The sequence below is a fragment of the Myzus persicae genome, unplaced genomic scaffold (genome assembly GCF_001856785.1).
Source record: "Myzus persicae strain clone G006 unplaced genomic scaffold, MPER_G0061.0, whole genome shotgun sequence".
In the NCBI taxonomy this organism is placed as follows: domain Eukaryota; kingdom Metazoa; phylum Arthropoda; class Insecta; order Hemiptera; family Aphididae; genus Myzus; species Myzus persicae.
This window is the reverse complement of record NW_019100468.1, coordinates 1,338,651-1,353,929: the sequence shown is the minus strand read 5'-3', so window position 1 is coordinate 1,353,929 and position 15,279 is coordinate 1,338,651. Positions and strand designations below refer to the sequence as shown.

Sequence of the window (15,279 nt, the reverse complement as noted above, 5' to 3'; positions counted from 1 at the left end):
TATTTTTAGTATAACCAATAAATGTCTACTGTCTAACTTCACTCAAAACATTACGAAACGAATAAAAAATAATAAAGTGTATCTAAATATTCAATGGTTTAAAGATATCAATACATAGTATAATAATATAGATGTAGGGATGTAAAATATCTCATATTATTTATGACATCAAAATATAATTAATTATTTTTTACGACAGTGCAGATAAGAGGTCGTATTTTACTGATAACAATTGTTTTCCTAGTCATTATTCTTCCTACCACTTTTATTTTATACGGCCATATTATACGGAATATATGGTACAGAGTGCTCGTGTTTAATAAAAACATAATATTCATAAGCTCGTATAAAAAATCAGAGAAGTCACTCTGCTGTATACTAGGTTCATCGTCATTGAATAGGTTATTAATGATTCATTAATAATGAAATACATTTGAATTAAACGGTAAATCGTCGTTGTATACATGAAAAATAATTCTATCGGCCAATTTTTCAAAGGATATTTTATGGTATATTTTTATTACTATTAGTTATTTATTTTCAATTAGTTTAAAAATCTCAACGAATCATATTTTTTGAATAATAATAAAATAACTAAAATAGTTATATTTTATTTAAATATCAAAATTTTGAACTTGAAATATCTATTAACAACCTAGACCAAGTTAAGTGCCTAACCATGTATAAGGTGCATAATGTATTTGGGATATTTTCAGGTAGACTTTAGAGGCTTACATTTTCAAGCCTTAGCTATTTAAAGTGAAATTTTGTAATGTTTTAATAAAAATCAATTTACAAATTTGAACTTCAGTTTTCAACAATTCAAACGCCTATCAAAAAAAAAAAATTGTGCCTTGTAATTTTGATATTTTAAGATAGGTGTATTACATTGTCAAGCTTTTAGCAGTACATAAAATAGTTTATAAACATATTTTAAAGACGTATGTTTTTGAAATACGGCAAAATCGATTTCGTTAAAAACTGTTTATGTCTTATGCGTAAATCTTCTAATTTTTTTCGTAATTTGATTTTTGCGTTTCTCAAACATGTTGTTAATGACAATAACATTTTAATTCCATAAAATACCAAAAACTTAGATGCCTAATTTCAAAACAAAATCCTCAAAAACCGAAATAATTAAAAATAAAGTATTAATTCAGGGATGAATAATTATTATTTATTATGCTTATTACCTCATACCTGATATAACATCAACTTAGAATTATTCTTATCAAATAATTATATAGTTCTAACTTCTAATAACACGATTGTATATACAGTTTCTAATTGCTTGACACTTATTGTTTTTACAATATTAATTGATAAGAGAATACCTATATACAATCTTTAAATATTATTTTTCACAAAAAGAATGTGAATAGTGGTTTTTTACATGCCTTTACAAAACTTGAATAAGAGAAACCAACAAATTTTAACACTTCAAAAACGGGAGTATACAGTTATTTTTTTTGTTAACTAGAAATCGGCATTTATAAAGTATATAATGATACGTTTTGTTTAGAGTCAACCGGTTTTCCTTTATGTGTTTTTAAGACTAAAAGGATAGTAAAAATGTTTTATAACACCTCACCAGTCATTAATGTGTAAAATAAACAAAGAACCAAACACGTATATTTTTTATTATATCGATAGATAATCCTCACTTTCATTAGCATTCTATTTTATTTTATTATTAGCGTAATTATTTTAGTTTACAATTGACGATAAGTACCCACTAACAATTTGCATTTATTATTGTTATGCAATTTGGAGTATTTGAACTTTATATAGGTTGGATGAAATTAAACTCTATTCAAGGCGACATTGTTCAACCTTGCTGCACATGCACCAATTAATTACAAATTACAATGGTCAACACAATTTATATTCTAATTAACTATTATAGCGAAGAATTGATTAAGGTTATACGATGAGTTAGGTTCATCTTCAAATTGCATATTTAATAGTAATATCATAATATAATTAATGACTAAAAATGAATGTACGATAAAAAAAAATTGGATTAAATCTTACATAAAGAATACATTGATGGAAATGGTGGTCCATTAATACGGACGTGTTAAGTATGGATTAGGCAAGCGCTAATATTGAAGCTTCAGAAAAATATGGTATGATAGTATTTTCAAGTTTCCAACGGCATATTATTAGTAAAGCTTATAGACACCTACACTTGTTATGAAATGTATAAAATAAATGGTACGTTTTTATTAAATAATTGAATAAACATTATAAACGGACCATAAAATAATACTATGCACACCCGGTCACCAAAATACGCGCGTGTGTGTGTGTGTGTGTGTGTGTAGGTGTGTGTGTGTGTGTGTGTAGGTGTGTGTGTGTGTGTATGTGTGTGTGTGCAGTCTTATATTATGTAGCTCGATCAGTGGTCCAGATCGTCGGGAAAATACTGATGAGCTACAAGTGTGTTCTGAATGTGTGGTTTTAAGTTTTACCTATATGAGCAAAAAGGTTCCTAAAGGGTGGTACCTACCACAAATATAACACAAAACAAAATTACTTGCAATTTATAAGGAGCATAAACAATGCATTTACTATAATGTAATAAGAGTGGGCACTTTATTATTTGACTATAAGAGCCGATATAATATAATGTATAAAAACCATATCAATATGCCCTGTGTCCACAAAAACCAAGTTCACTGAAAAAGTGAAGTTGTTGCGAATGCGAAAATACAAAAGTTTAAAGATGGTAAGCCATATGAATTTATGATAAAATAGTTTAGTCTCATGTCCCAGAAACAAAATTCAAAAATATGTTTTAATATTATTGTATATTATATTATTATATTATTATTATTTGTATTCATTGGTACTGAGTAATTTAAGTAACTGTGTTATAGAGTGTAAAAGTACTCTGTTCTTTTGGACATACGGTATACAATAATTGAAGGTGGTGATTCGTGAATGAACAATATTGTGAATATAATAAAAATATAATACAACAATTTAACAGGGATATAACTATAATAATCTATATTAATAAAAAAGCTGTCTACATTTTTTAGAGGGGCTTACACGGGGATTTTTTCAAGGATTGTTAGCTCATGAAAAACGAACATTTCTTTGTTCGTATAGATTGCCACTGGTTACATAAAATAAAATATTTATTACAACATTGACACATTTTATGTATATTATATATTATATTGCACATAATTTAGGGTCTGTATTTTGTATTTGGCTTATGTTCGCCGATGGTGGATAAAGTGATATTTAATTCCTTCTTCAGCCATGTATCTTTTACCTTTAGCTCTCACATCAAAACATCCGAATACTGCGATCCATGCCTTTATAGTTGTGTCGCGACATATACCACTTTGAATTTGTATTGATCCAGCAAAATCTACATATTTTATGGTAAATGGGCGAGACATTAGAGCTCTTTGTTTCGGTAAAGGAATCATAATTGGGTTAATCCAAAAAATGTAAGTTTGTTACCTTGTGATTTGATAGTAAAACAATTAGGAACACTGATTTTTAAGTCTTCCTTCGGCACCTATTGATAAATCATCTCTTTGTAGGAATAGACCTATGCTTTTGAGCTTGTTACATTTGGAAATCTCTTTTTCCTTATCATCGCAAGAAGTTCCAACAAAAATTCATCTATTTTGTGCTCGCATTAATAATATATTCCCGGGTTCCGAAAAATACTGTGCCACGTTGATCCTTTCTCTTTATGCCATCCTTTTGAATTGAACCAAGCAGTTGCTCAAACAAATTTTTTCCAATTTGAGTATGCTATATTATAGGTCCTTGGATGAATCAAATGAAATGAGTGATATAATCGCACTGGCTTTGGTTCAGGTATATTTGGAGACGGTAGAATGTATTGTTTAAGAGTTCTGAGAGTTTGACTTTACGAGGTTCTGATTGGTATAGACGAGCCGCCATCGTTGAACTTAAGTGACTTCTACTATTTGTGGCATATGTTTTGAGTCGTTTGTTGTAACTGTTAACCACCTTATCACGACTGTTGAGTCTGTGCACACTTAAAAGGACTGTACATTATTAGACCACGCTAATAATGCTTTTTTTCTTTGAATGTTATGCTAACAGTAATGCTCCATTTAACCGAAAACGTAATATCGATACTTGAGTGGAACTACACTAGTTTTGGCACACAAGAGATGCGGGATAAATATTTCATTATTTTCTATTATTCATTAAATATGTAAAATATAATAATATGCAGTATGCTTATTCAGAAGTATCGTAGAGGCCATGAAGCTCGATAAGTTTCAGGAGAATGGCATCTCCATTTTTGAGATGAACATATTCTTCAATGTCTTCAAGTCATTTGAATGTTTTCTACCTCTTTTTAATGTCTACCGAGAATGAACTGTATTTAATATTTATAATAAAATTAAATACGACGATTGACGCACATGAAACAAAATATAGGAAACAAAAAAATTGAGGCGACTTATGTCACTTAGTGCATGTAAATACAACCTGCTATATAATAATTATAACGCACATAATAATAATGATGTCAATATTTAAATTTAAATAAAATAATTGACAAGACAGATAATATTATATTATAATATTATGCATAGTACATGAGAATATGTGTGTGTGTGTGTCAGTTGGCAGTATTTGATACGCGATAAGCAACCGTGACTGAAATCGAGGTTCAGTGTGGAGGTTTTTCGGAGTGTGCATAATATTAAATCATTATGTTGCTGACTCTTTAATTTTTAAGTTATTACAAGTACAGGTACCATTACGCCAAAATTGTATTTAGTTTCTATTGTGGCGAAATATTGACATTAAAGATTTAACTATACTGTAAATGAAATTCTCCGAGTAATAATTTAAATTCAGAATCGTGAAATTAGATCGGTTAGAACCAAATATCGGGTAACTTTTACTAAATTGTTTAATTAATAATATTATAATAATATGAATTTTCATTACCTGTCGTTTTTCGGATAAGTAGGGAATTTCTTTTGGCTCAGTTCTTGTATAGTACTTAGGCTCTGAGGCTCAGCAGATATACCTTGAGCCCTTTGTTTACGTGGCCTGGCTATACCATCCAGAAGCGACGTAAGAGATTTAGCAACGAGATTTTGGCTTTGCTGATGAACAGGAGGAGCCGCCACGTGGTGAGGATGATGCAGCGTACTAGTGGGTGACACTGGATTGCTGAACGGAAACACACTTTGAAACATATCTAAATGAGACCGGAGTTCTTGGATTTCGTTATTCCTAGCCTGAAGTAACGTTTCCAGGTTATGAATCAAAGTATCCTTTGCTTCCAGTAAGGTTTTCAAATCTTGAGCATCTACTGAAGCCGCCATGTCTGAAAAACAACCAACAAAAACAATTTTATATTGTATAGGTTAATTGTTGATTTTTACACTGATAGAATTTAATATTACCAATTAGTAAGAGTTAATAATTATATCAAATATTTTACTCAAGATAAACAAATAATGAAAACTTAATGTCTTTACGGATACTTTATTCTATGCACTATGTGCCTATACTCTATAAAGTATTATTAATGAGTTATGAATAAAGAATGTTAAAATTATAATTCACCAATTAAATGGTAAAGTTCTATCTTCATATTATGTTAAATGTGTCGGAGCCGGTTCTGTATGAAGGGGTCAAAATTCAGGCAATTTCTAGTACCGTGGCGCGGCAGCTATACAATAATTCGAACGGAAATCAAAAACTACTTTAAGGTTATCCTGTTCACTTCATTCACTTTGTAGAATAAACAAATGTTGATCACTTGTTTTTAATTGGAAGAGGAAAACTTTCATCAAGCTGAATTGGAATACAATTTTTGAATTAACTTTAAATAGCACCAGAAAAATACATTAGCAATAATAATTAAGGTTATACCTACTTTATAAATTACGATACTAATTATTAATAACATTAACTAATAACTTGTATTTTTTATATTTTATAATTCTGAACGTTAAAAATTATTGAAATAAGAAATAAGAAGAAATAACAAACAACCAACATAAAACTATCATTTCAAATCAAAATAAAACGTACATACGAACATTTTCAAATTATTTTGAGTTTAAATAAGAACTGGAAGAGTTATAGTATTATGCTGTGTAATATGATTATAATATTATTAAATGAATATCGTACACTCCAAATGCAGTTAATTTTTAAATAATAGTATTTGATATAGTTGTTTTGTGTATTTTAACAATTAGCATTGCCATTGCCGTACTCATTGAATGCATGAATAACTTATTCGATTAATAAAATGTAAAAACAAATAGTAAAGCCTTCAATCAATGGCTTAGCAGCTATGAGATAAAATTATTTTAAGCGTTGTGTTTAATTTTAGCTTAAATAAGATAAGATAACACTTCTCTCTTGATAATATTGCATATTATACACAATAAGTCGGTCGACCTGATACCCGGTATTATGGTAATAAATCATTTTTGGTATGACTCATCAGCCATCACCAAAACAACATGTACTTTAGAGTTCGACACCTAGCAAGATTACTTTATTATTTATTAACTATAATAAGCAATTATTAGGATAGGTAATTATAATTTAATTAAATAACATATAACTTATTTTTCTGTGTCACCTTAAACAGATGAAACAATCATAAGATAAAACCAAGTTAAACTAATTGTATTCATATGATTCAGATTTTTATCTGGGATTAAGTGTTATTACTTATTATGTCACATTTAGAAAATTGGACCAGATATAAATATTGTAGTAGAAAGTAAAAACTAATAATGAAAACTTTTCAAAAAGGAGCAAAAATATTAGATTTTTTGTTTCTCATAAAACAAAGTAATTCTAAATGTTTAACTTTACAGTTAGTACACTTCAGTTCAAATGTTATAATAATTATGCATATACTCGTATATATAGTTATTGGATTGTTCTAATGGTTAGAAATTAATGAATATTATTATTATAATCATGGTTGGTGTTATTATTGACAATACTATATTTGATATTATAATTATATATTTTTATTTTATTATATTATACATTTATAAATTATTATAATTAGTAGGCTCTATTTAGTATTCATATTCGTGTATTGTGCAACTTTAAATCAGTTTACTTAATAAATTATAGTTTTTATAATGTACCGGAATATTCAATATTTTATTATATTCATTCCTTTCTTTTTCATATAAATTGATGTTTGGTTTAAGTAATTCAATGTAATCATGCAACAACTAATGAATTATAGGTAAATATAACAACAAAATAGATTAAATTATTACTGTGAATGCATAGGCATATATTGGAGAATACTGAGGGGATTAACCTCACGAAACTAGACAAGTAGAAGTAAAAATAAATGTAAAATAACAATTTGTACATTTGTAATGCAAATTTAGCACAAAATTTATCCCGAACACGTGCGTTAAAGAAATACTTATGTACGGTAATATTATGATGTACAGTAATTCCAACTCTCGAATAGTCGTTAAATTAATATACAAATAGAACATATTATTAGATAGTCGTATATTATTTATACATTGTCAAACTGTACACATAAACATCACGGCTGTATAGATACAATTGTAAGCTACACATTATCAAGGCATGTAACTTGATAGGGGGAATGTGAGATAAAAGGAAACAGTGTGAGGATATATTTAATATCTGAATAGAAACTGCGTAATCGTTAAAAATAACAATACAATTTTGAGCCAAAAGACCCTATTTTGAAAATTAAATGGGGAGAACTAATGTTTAAGAGTAACCGAAAGCAGAACTCAACAGTTCTACTGAACAGTTTTAACATTGACTACAAGATGTTAGTAATATTATGTTTAACTATTACACAACTTCCACGTAAAATATTAAAAATGTATAACTGTGCATTATCAAGTGCATCATTAATAACTACTAAATATTTTTTGTTTATTATGAAATAATAAATACAGTCTATAATCTAAATATACAGCACCTTATTGTCCAATATATTTTAAGAAGAAATACTAACTTAAGTTAAGGCAATATGCTAATATAAGTGAGAATAAAACCTTCATTAAATCTTTCATAATAACAATATGATTATAGAAAAAAAAATAGTAATGTTATAATAATTTAATTAAGTAATATAATTAATACAATGTCTTTTATAGGCGTTTCTATACTCATTAAATATTACCTACTTATCAAACAATTAATTAATTAAAACTCGGAAATAAAATAGATCATATTATTAAACAGAAAAACTTCACCAAAACCTTCAAAAAACAAAATTGTAAAAAAAATAATTTATTTAAAATCACAAGTATGTGAGATTTGAAGGGATTATGAGAAAAGATTAAAAAACACAAACACGTGAAAGAAAGCGATAGTAAACGGTTGTCCAGCGAAAACCAGTTTAGTTCATGAGATAAACACCGGTTTTGGTAACAGCTACAGAAGTTATGTAAAACTAATTTTAAAACGTGATTACGTGGTTCAACAAACAAAAACGTCTCTTCATTCGTTGATAATCATCCAAAAACGATGAATTAAAATGACGGAATATATTTATAGAAATAGTATTAATACACATTATTATACAAGTTTTAGTTTTTCGATCAAAGTTACGTTGGCTAAATGCAACGCCGACGTTTAAAATCATAATATTATATCTATTCAAATCGACAGACGTGGGTGAATATATTCATTAGATTTGTTAGGATTCAATTAGGAAATTAAAAAAAGATTGTTAAATTATCCATGTTATTGAAAACATGATATATTTTATACTTGTTTATAGTAGGGAATAGAATTCCCTGTATATTAAAAAAATAAAAACCTCATATAGGGAATAATTAAAACCAAGCAGGATACTGGACCGGGTGTTGAGCACTTAACTTGATATCTTGGTTATATTTCAGTGATAGAAGCATAAAAATCACAAATTGTTCAAAAGAGTCTAATGACCAATGAGTTTAACATTAAATATGATAATATGTATTGAGTAGAATATTTTAATTTTAATTTTTAACAAATGAATAATTTATGACCAACTAATAATTATGTATTTTATTTTCTATTGAAGAAATTATTGACATAATTGTTCGTAATTTATTATTATTACGACAAGAATAAAGTTACCCTTTATCATTTATTTATTTTATTTAAGTAAAGTTTACAAACTCCCGAAAAATTTTTTTAATTAATTTTTAAATAATATAGGTACAAATATGATTTATATATCTAGTTTTAGCCATATATTGATTTATTGAAATCCTATTTCTGATACCACAGAAAAAACGTTGATTTAATAATAATAATAAAAAAAAAAAACAGTTACAATAAAAACTCAGAATATAATATGTGTAGATAACCCAATTACAAATTATTACTGAATAACCGAATAATGACAAATACTCAGATGTTAGAATGTTACTGATGAACACGTCACGATGTATTATAATAATACAACTAAATGAATCTCTGGAATGAAAGGTTTGGCGGTGAACCGTTTTTAAGAGTTCGAAACAGGCAATTTTCAAATTGCATGCTCGAGGGTCTTGTAAATGTATACGTAGTAAGTGATCAATGATCATTATTCTTTAGTGTGTGTTATTGTGTGTAAAAGAAATAGCAGAGCGCTCCTGTATGCGCATCTACAAGTCGTTACGCACGCGAACGGTAAGCAATGTTTGTAGATTGTAAAGTTATGTTTATTTGTATGTACTTTTTGTCCATCCTAATGGTTGAACTAATAATGCGATAATATTTAAAAAAACCTATCTGAATTCGTTTAACGTCTACTTGAGATCGGTTGTTAACATTTTAAGATTTTTGATTTTAATTTTGAATAATCAAAGTTAGGATGTTCCGGAATTTCTAAATATTCAAACTAAATGTTTAGTGGAAAGTATAATGTAGTTATTGTACATCGGTATATCAAATAGATGTAAAAACTCTTTAAGACAATTGATATTTTCTTCACTGCACGAAATACACTGCATCATGGACATGATTTAAAAAAATGTATCAACGAGGTTGCCTTGGTAACGTATTTATAATTATGCATCAGTTGTTGAAGCAACCTGGGACTGTAACTCGGTCATATAATCGGTTGTAAGGCAACGTAGCCAATGTAACTCAAAATATAAGTAAAAAAAAATTTTACCCAACCTATAAAGAGCAAACATGTATCTGCCCAGCGGTGTAGTACGTAGGGGGTCTTACAGGCTGAAGCACCTCCCGCCATTGGCCGTATTATTATTACTTTAATTATAAATAATTATCAAACTTCAACTTTCGTCAACTAGTAAGCAAAAATGTAAATTCATATAGGTCTTACCGGAGCCCATAACTAATAAATAACAGTATATACCTAGGTAGGTTGAATTCATTTATAAAATACATGGTAGTTGCATACTAATTTTTCTAAAATCATCAGTAATTTTTTAGTAAAAGTAAAAAATTAACTACTTGTACGAAAAACCTTGGACTACATTTTTAAGCCTTAACTATACAAGTATAATATTTTATACATTTTTAACTTCAAATTAATTGCGGTTTTGTAAAAATGTGTACTACAAATGCTTATAAAAAAAATTGTGCCTATGTATCGTTAATGTTTTAAGCAGCTATAATAACAACTTATGTAGAACTTTGTATTACATTTTTAAGCTTTTTGACCAAACGAATAATTTTTTATTGACCCTTTAAAAAAAAAATACAATTTATCAAATACAATTCAAAAGAAAGCAGACAATCAAGGTTACCAAACAATATTAACAATTTTTCATTTATTTTTATATTTTTGTGTTTACTTATTATTTTTAAATGTACTGATTATTTTCAATTTCACCATACCAAAAGTATCAACTAGGTCCAATTTACTTCCAAAAATCTGCATTTAAGTTTATGATCAGAGCTTAGGTAGAAAAGTTGAAGTTGTACAAACATTTTAAAACACCACACCTAAACTTCTGAAATTTCTTGACTTGACAAAAAAAATTTAATTGTAGTTAATTTTGAAGCCCACTCCCGCCATTGAAAAATCCTGAGTACGCCACTGTATTTAAAAATTTATTTATGTTAAAATCAAACTCGCAATAGTTTATTTTTTTAATAGAGTTATACAATTGACTATACATATGTGCATATGAATTTTAAAAATTATAAGCCATATTTTAAAGGTATTTTAAAGGTATTTGAATATTTTTATAAAAATTTCCATCTATATTTTATATGCTGATGATTATTATGATTACAAATAATATCTCTAAAAGTTATTGGTAGAATAACAACAAATCTAGAATTATATTTGTTTAAGTGCCTATCTAAATACTTAAATCATTACCTAATTATCACCTAATAGAAGAGTTTTTCAGATGTTTTATTTTCATCTTAGTCCCGATCTAAGAGTTTTTAATTTGCCGAGAGTGGAGTGACTGAGTGAGAGAAACCTGAAGAACTATATAGTGTCTAAGTATAAACACTTTGCACGAAACTCTGAAATTGTATAAATTATTTGATCGATGTTTAGGTTAAACGTATAAGTACTGAACCATCTTAATTTTTTTTTAATACTTTATTATATGAGAAAAACTTAAATATATTTAACCATTTACTTTGTATTGGATATTTGCCAATGGTTGCACATTGTTAAATACATACAATTACAAATTCATGCGATACCTAATTAGTTCATAATACCTATTGGCTAATGGCTAATTTTATCATAATTAATTGATCATTTTCAAATTTAAAAACAATACTAAATGTTCAATCAATTTAGGTATATTATAAATATTGATAACAAAAATAAAAATAAAAAATGGAAATGTATATACCATAGTTCACATTAGAGTTCAGTGGTGTACACAGGATTTGATGATGGTGGAGAAGGGCTTGTCGGTTGTCATACTATTTAGCCTTATTTCTTTTAGTTTTGAAAAAAAATATACAATAATACGTTATACATCTATAGTGTAAGTCCCTACCGATCTGCATACTGTGCTGTTTGTATGTTCATATTTATATTATTGGTCGACTCAATTGGTCTTGTGAATACCACACAATCACCGAACGTATTTATTTATATTATACCAAACGGTTCGCCAAATACATCTTATCAATGATCAAAAATATGAAGTAGTCACGGCCGTACACACTACACAGTATGCACAACTGTGCACGGGCACGTACACAAATAAGATTTACAGTAATACGATTTTAATAGCCAATAATCAGCTCATGACACGGACATTATTCAGGAAATCCGCCAATTAATGCGCACCACCGTCCACCAGTTACCTACTAGTTACTACACTGGCCATAAATTACCCATTGTCCGTTTGCCCATCATTTCCATACCATAATCGAACATGGTATAACAATAACAACAACCACCACGATAATAATATTAATATGTGGGTACCTACGATGCTACGAGAGTAGTGTTGTATACGCAAGAGTGTACGACGAGATTATACTTAGGTGTTTTTTTCACGGCTGGTGGCGTCGTCGAGCGCGGGGTGGGTGCAGGGGGTACCGATGCCGGCGAGCGCGGGGGAAGGGAGTGCCGTAGTGCCACCGCCGCTGCGCCGCCAAGAACGAAAATATTGTGTTTTTATATTTTTATTATTATTACTATTACTATTATTATTATAGCATTGGCTCGGCGGCTCACAAACACGATCACTGCGCCGCAAAACACATACGTGCGCGCCAGCCACCGAGTCCGTCATGCGGTGCGCGAAATATGTACGTTTTGTTATCGCCGCGACGACTGATAGCATGTAAAACACACACACAAACACGACACACTTAAGACTTATAAATAGTATATACTATTTTATATTTATAATCAATGTTATTATGTAAAGAAAAAAATCCCAACGACGACGTTCCAACACACACACACACACACACACACACACAAACTCGCGCGCGAACCTGTGCGATTGTTACCCGACAGCTGAGTTACCTTGTGCAACGGATTCGGTCGGCCGGCCGGCGGCGGCGAACGCCCTTTTATCGTGTTATTAGTTATTAGTACTTATGTTCCTAGTTGTTTCTTTATTACGATTTTTCTGTCTACGTCAACGGCAATAGCACAAATAAACAATACTATACATAATGCATCATCAAATGTGAGCGAATATCATTGTAACCAATATTATTATCGAGCATGATCGTCGTCGCGTTTACCTGCGGACGACGACGCGTCGGTCGGCTGCAGCGCTCGCGTCATCGGTTCTTCGGCGGCGGACAACACGTCTACTGCCGACGATACGCTGTCGTTGTCGTAGTCGTAGTCTTCCGGCAGAGGCAACGCGTCGGTCGTCGGCACGCCGGTAATCGTGGTCGTCCTATTCCGGCCGGGCCACGGGATACACCACTGGCCGAAACACAGTCTCATAAAGGCAGCCACTGTTGTTCGCGGGCGAGCATGCCTCGCGGACGTGACCGTGATTGCGAGAAAACGACGACCGAATGACCTACGGTTGAGGTACGATCGCCGCGGTGGCGAGACGGAACTTATTAGAACGAAAACCTTCCCACTCCCCGGACTTATCGATTGCTGTCGGAGACGACTGGGAGAGACGGTGGCGTTTGAATTTCATATAAAACTAATGTTATTATCAATAATATGACTATTTATTATACACGCGGATATTATCGGTGGTAATAACACGTGTGCCACGGTGTAAACAGCGACTGAAGCAACAGTTGAACGCGCAGCAACAACAACGACCACTACATGCGGTACCGGTCCGACTGTCGCGCACTGCGCAGTCCGCAGTGGTGTGTGGCGCCGCGGCGGATGGTGGTGCGGTTCGGCGGCCGTCGGTTCGTCCGCGTTGCGAGACTTTGATCGCACTCGCAACGGCTGTTCCAACAGAGAGCGCGCGCGCACCGACGCCACTGCCACAGACTATTATTATAATAATTTATCGTCCACGCGGGTCGTTCAATCGGTCGAGTCTTTTTAGTTTTTATAGTATTTTTATTATTTTTCTTCTCTTACATTCGAATCGAAAAACGTTCGGAAAGTACAACTGTGGGTGTCTACAGCTCATAAACGTACACGTCGGTTAAGGCCTTATCGAATAACCACCGTCTTCGATAGATATTTGAATATCGGTACACTTGAAAACATGTCGATGCTTTCTTCGTGTTTTCGTGTGTACTGTGTAAATAATAATACTTTGTCCCCGCCTAATTCGTGTAGGTACGAAAGTCAGAAGCAAACGTGTATAATATTAAAATAACATTACAATTCACATTACGGGTAACCGATATTAAGTAACTGTACGAAAGATAATTGGAAACACGTGTGTCCGTGTTAATAATGTTCGACAGCCGCAACAATTATTATTAATATGATTGTCGATTGTCGTAATTTGTCATTTATTATGTTATAATATTGGTTTGAAAAAATCGTATGAACAGGAAATATAAATAAATTTGAGAATGCCTGTGAGTATATGAGGACCCCAGTACAGTTGTACATTTATAGTGCCTGCACTGTATGTATGTACAGATTACAGGATCATAAAAGTTCGGTGATTTGACGTACGGTTTTCATGTTCTGAAGAAATACGCGGAGTATCGAAGAAAAATATTCCAATAGTGAAAGTCTACAAGTTTGTTAGTTGTTACTATTTTTAATCATTAAGTATTCATTACAATCGCATTCATGTTCGAAGATATTTTGATTATTTAGCTTAAAATTGTATAGTTTTGTATTTAAAATCACCAATCACAACATGGTCAATATTTACAAGCCGGTATATTTTAATTTGATATAGGTGCCCGATACCACTTTTTACCCGTACCCAATACTTCGATATATGCTATAGGTACCATTAATAGATAGATAACTACGTTAATTTTAAATAATTAACAATTTATTAACTAAGCAATAAATAATACATAGAACTGTTCAAATTTTAAAGTAAATCTTTTTATGATGAATACAATTCAAATAAAAATAATATTAGTATAACTTATAGTATAAATATTAAATAATAATAACAGAATATAATACATATTGTTATTGTATGATATTATGCTAATGTATTGTTTTTTTTTTTACCTTATCGGATTATATTTTATATTATTTCAGTTACAAAAAAAAATCGGTACCGTCCATATAAAATATCGGTTCTCTAGTATCAGTCTATCCCTAATTTGAATATCTTATGAAAACCAGTAAGACGATTAAATAACCAACACTTCGACATGCACAGAATAGATGTAATCTTTTAATCTTTTTTAAAATTAAGTAGTACGATT

At 30.5% G+C, this 15,279-nt stretch overlaps 1 protein-coding gene across 2 annotated transcripts in view; it reads right to left on the bottom strand.

Annotated features, from left to right (window-relative positions):
* The window catches only part of LOC111036895 (cGMP-dependent protein kinase, isozyme 2 forms cD4/T1/T3A/T3B), a 123,416-nt gene that overhangs the window by 75,349 nt on the left and 32,788 nt on the right, over positions 1-15,279 (bottom strand). The window contains exons 1-2 of one of the 2 annotated variants that reach the window (XM_022320330.1): positions 13,189-13,765; positions 4,963-5,347 (exon numbers count right to left, since the gene is read on the bottom strand). In XM_022320330.1, the coding sequence (XP_022176022.1) occupies positions 4,963-5,347; positions 13,189-13,399 (596 nt within the window). In that variant the 5' untranslated portion in view covers positions 13,400-13,765. Of the gene's footprint in view, positions 1-4,962; positions 5,348-13,188; positions 13,766-15,279 lie in introns of those variants that run through there. The other variant, XM_022321109.1, reaches the window with a different exon arrangement.